General features: G+C 39.4%; 1 protein-coding gene across 1 annotated transcript in view; it reads left to right on the top strand.

The window, feature by feature from the left end:
- Positions 1-5,110, top strand: part of LOC106531041 (kinesin-like protein KIF13B) — a gene marked incomplete in the record, with an annotated part of 109,575 nt that overhangs the window by 24,332 nt on the left and 80,133 nt on the right. The window contains 2 exon segments of the mRNA XM_014026801.1: positions 1,260-1,394; positions 1,471-1,601. Of these exon segments, the coding sequence (XP_013882255.1) occupies positions 1,260-1,394; positions 1,471-1,601 (266 nt within the window).

Below are 5,110 nucleotides of genomic sequence, written 5' to 3' on the forward strand. Positions count from 1 at the left end.
TGACGTCGATGTTCTGCGCAGTGTTTGCTAGTTATTTTAGCATACGACAGTGGAGGAAGAGAATGAAGCCAGTCCGTGTTGATAAGGCTTCCAAATTAAAATAAATTTGTCTGACAAAGCAGCAGCTCTCATTTACAGTCGTCACGTTCGGCTCGGTATATTTCTCCTCAGTAGGGTTGTTTACAGCACACGCCATTTCCGGTTAGCTTCTTAGCTTAGCCTCTGTCACAGCGACATACATTGCAGCCAACTGATCCAATCATTTTAAACTTCAGCAGAGGCCACGCCTCCAGCAAGAAACGCTTCTYTATGCATCAAGTCCAGACCCTTGTACGAAGCAAAGTGAAGGACAGGGTCTCTGGTTTAAACCAGGCTAACAGATCCATGTCCCTAGTGTCCCAACATATCAGCACCAAACAAACAAACAAACAAACAAACATTTTGGCTTCAATTTTGGACCAATGAAGTTAAAGGAGTTGCTTCATTCATCATTATTTATACTGATGGACAGGTGCAACCTGAGGTACCTCCTGCAGGGATATGTTTCAGCTGAAAAAACTGCCTAATGTTAAGCTGACAACATTGTAAATGTTGAATAGCTTTTGTTAGAATTGTTATCAAACTGAAAAGGTTTAAGTTGTTTAATGGCAAAATAGTTTTTTTTATAATTTCATTTACTTTATCAGTGTTGACTTGCTTTTATGAGTAGACCCACTTGCAAATTTCCAACACCAAAGTTTTTAAAACATTTTAACAAACAGTATCATTAAATTCTTTACATTGTCATTAGCTTCACATTACATGATGGCTGCTGCTGCATTTGCACACGTTCACTAATATGGTCCATGAAAATAACTGTAACTGATGGTGGTCTGAAGGGTATTGAAACACTGTTTACAAAAATGACTTTTGTTTCATTTTTCTGAGACTGAAGTTGTTATTTAGCCAGCAGCAATCCACTTTGCTGTTGATTGGATTTAGACCAGCTGTTAGCTCATCAGTCCTGTCAGAGTTAAACTATTTCTCTAAAGTCAAGCCGGTCACAGAGCTATCTACAACAGGTAAGATATTAACACTTTAAACTACCTGAACTAGCCCTTTAAAGACTCATAATGACCCATTTAATAATCAACAAGCAGGATTTTTTTCAGTTTAAAACTGATTCCAAGCATCATTAGCTCAAGTCTTTGTTGAACCACACAATGTTTCCATCTTAAAGWGAACCGTTTGTTTACGTTAGATATTCTTTGTTCCTGTAGGAGCGTCAGAAACAGCTGGAGAGCCTGGGCATCTCCCTCCAGTCATCTGGCATCAGAGTGGTGGATGATAAATGTTTCCTTGTTAACCTCAACGCCGATCCTGCCCTCAACGAGCTGCTGGTCTACTACCTCAAAGTACAAGACGCAAACACACAGAAGAGGTGCTGAGACACAAAACAGACTGTGTTAACATCTGTGTCACTGTGTTCAGGAGCACGCCTGTGTGGGCTCAGCTGACTCACAGGACATCCAGCTGTGTGGGATGGCCATCCAAGCTGAGCACTGTGTCATCGACATTACCGAGAACAACTGCGTGATGCTAACGCCTCACCGCGGCGCTCGGTAAGGAAGCTAGTAGCAAACATGCTACTTCCTTTTTGTGGCTTTTGTTCACAACCAGCATCTTCATGGATTTGTCTGTAGACTCCTCTGGAGTTTCATGTAGTTCTGTTATCACTAAGGTTTTTGTCTGTGTGTACACGTTTGTGTCATGATCCACTGAATGGACTTGAATGATCTTTGCAGAAAGTAATCATTGGATGGAGTTAGGGCTGCGCGGTAAATGCRGTAGATGGTAGAAACGGTATGAAGTTGGCCAACAGTAGAAATTTACTCTCTACTGTCATCAGTTACGTCATCACAACCGTGTCAACAGGGCTGCGAGTGCAGAGACAACTGAGCAGGAGGAGTTTGAAATATAATGAAGAAATTTTAGTGTTTTAAAACTCGTATAGAGAGAATAAATCCTCAAAATTCCCCCTGCCGCTGTAGAAAAGTTACGTCRTGTCGTGGGATCATTTCCTCCTCCTTCTCGCTGCACGTCGTGCAGAGCGAATCTTTAGTTTATTTCACACACAAGTTGTCAGAGAAAAAACTTGTTTTTTTATGTATTGTTACCCACAGAGGTGAAAAAAAAAGACGTGGACGTTCGTTCAGTCATAAATCCATCTTGATAATGTAGCCTAACGTCAGCTTCTGCTCTGATGATGAAGRTGATGAAGATGAGAGCACAGCAGAGCAGCAGCCGATAAGTTCAACAGGCAGAAGCTCATTGTATGGCAGGCAGATGTTACATTTATTTGGCTTCACCACACTTACATTCCAGTTATCTGAAATTGTTTCATAACAGGACTATGTGTGGCTTAAGGCCCTTAAGGTCCTGTCACACTATAATATTTTAGACAACATTGAATTTTTTATGTCTAAATGACTAATTTTACTTGAAGTACTGGTTATAGCATCCACTTTTTTTTGACATTGTTGAAAATTTGAAAAATGTTTTTGTTTGTTGTTGAAACGGTTTTACAACATATATAAATATTCTTCTGTACTTCTGTTATGTTCATTTGCACTACAGCAAAACTACTGGCTTTGATTATGTTTACAGTTTTCTGCAAAATAAATGCTCTAAAAATTACATTATCTTTGCTTTTTATGACAATTTTCTACCGCGATATATACCGTTACCATGAAGGGATCCAATTTATACCGTGATAAGAATTTGAGGTCATACCGCCCAGCCCTAGATGGAGTCAACTACAGTCAAGATGGCTGCCAAGGCCACATTACTTTAAAAAACACAAAAACGGCTTTAAGTTTTAACTCAGTTTTTACAGATATTGACTTAAATCTAGACAGTTATGTTGTTGTAGGTCCTTCACAACACATACTCTTAAGTTACTAAACTACTTGTTGTATAAGATCTTTGCTAAAAAACCTTTGCATTGATCGATGGAGTGAACCCTTTCTGTAAGCATAATATTGTGTGAACAATAGATTTTAATGAAACATTCAGAAAGTAACCACTGGACAAACCTCTACAGCTGATTAACATTTGGAGTCATTCAAGTTCATGATGGCCACCTCAGATAATCAACATTAGGCAACAGAAAAATGGCTATAACTCAGTCAGTTTGACAGATAATGGCTGTGTCCAAAACGGCAGGACGGGTCCTCCGAAGGCCGAATTCGTCGGCCGCATACGTCACAGCGCCGCGACGAAGGACGTCCAAAACCAAAGACTCCTCCTATGCGGCTGAAAAATACGTCCTTTTTTCCCGATTTGAAGGACAGGTCTGATGGATCCTTCCCGGCCCAGCATATCCCATAATGCATTGTGGCCCGACCAGAGATTTTTTTATGCTAGTAATGGCGGACGAAGCGAGAGAAAAGAATACGTTTTAAATAAAAATATGGTGATATGGAAATTAAAAAAATTAGCGGTTGTAATTCTAATACTTTTATCATTTGTATAGACATGTTTTTAAATATTATTTTTATCATAAAAAAACGCGAAATAAACATGAACCTACAGCGGGTCAATTAGTTCTTCAAATGTTACCTTTTAAGTTAATTTTATAGTTTTGTGATATTAATAATGCTAATGTATTGATATTTTTCTAGTTTTGATTTAAGTTTGCTTGTTTAGCGTCGTCACAGTTGCTAGGTGACATGACGTACGCCGGGGTAAGGAGGGGAGGCTAGACCGTCCAAATCCACAGACACTTTTTTTCCAGTCTTCCCGGTCTACCAAGGACCCGGCCCGCCGCGACCGGGGAGTCTGGGTCCTCCGGAGGACCCGGCCTGTCGTTTTGGACACAGCCAATGAGCTACACTGTTATACGGTTATAGCTTAGAGTCATCATAACAATTTTCAAGGTGTGATGGAAAAGGTCATAACTTTTTAATTTCTCATTACAAGATGATTTCATAAATTAAAGCTTTGACATGAAAGTCTATTGGTGATATACAGGCTCTTTATTCCTCCACCAAGGAGGTAATGTTTTCGGTCGCGTATGTCCGTCTGTCATTCTGTCTGTGGACAACATTACTCAAAAACCTGTGGACAGTTTGTCATGACATTTTTACCACATGTGTGTACTGGCCCAAGGAACACACCTTTAAATTTTGGTGATGTTCCAGATCACGATGCGGACACAGGAATTTTTTTATATCTTAATCCTCTGAGATCGGCAAAGCTGTGATGCTTTCACAGGGCTTCTGTAAAAAACAGTGAGCTGGATTGGACAGCACGGACTTCAAACTTTATAAAAGTAATGTTAAAACCAGATTTAATGATGAATAATTTTTTGCCATAATATGCGCATTTTTACACATTTGGTGCGCATTTAGAGAACATTTTCTGACCAGGAAGTGCGTGACTTCACCATGAAATTTATTTTTCCCATTTCCTCAAACACACCACATTTCCGAAACAACCAATCAAAACAGTTTCTCGCTACTAGGCTTGTAAACAGAGAGATACCGGGCCTCAAAGTTTGGAGACGGGGGGAGCCAGGAAGCACYTTATAAAGAGAGTCAAACCATTACAAACTCATACAAGGAGATAAAACAGATGTTTTACATGGTGAAATGTGACTGATGAAAACTTAGCAGATTAATCTGACACCAGTTTGACGATGAATAACGTCAAGTGACGAGTCTGACTTTTTTTTTCACATTAGACTCCACCGGGAAGAAATCCCGTGCATACTACCTGCTTAAATGTTCACTACGTCAGAACTTATTCGGCAAATGTGTTTCCATCTCTGCTTTTTGCACATTAACTCTTACAGGATGGAGGAAATTGGTCTTGGAGGAGGTTTGCACTCTCCGAGTGCTTCTAGTTTTAAAAGATGCACTGATTCTGCTTTCTAGTTTTTTCTGTCTGTTCTTGTTTAGTTTGATTTTAGATTTTCTCTAATTAAAGCTGTGTGTGTGTGTGTGTGTGTGTGTGTGTGTGTGTGTGTGTGTGTGTGTTAATTTTTAAAATATAAGTTTTGCTGCAATTAATTTTTTTATGCTTAATAGAATTATATTAATTAATATGATTGTGTATGGGTAGCGTTTGG

The sequence above is a fragment of the Austrofundulus limnaeus genome, unplaced genomic scaffold (genome assembly GCF_001266775.1).
Source record: "Austrofundulus limnaeus strain Quisiro unplaced genomic scaffold, Austrofundulus_limnaeus-1.0 Scaffold590, whole genome shotgun sequence".
Taxonomy (NCBI): Eukaryota; Metazoa; Chordata; class Actinopteri; order Cyprinodontiformes; family Rivulidae; genus Austrofundulus; species Austrofundulus limnaeus.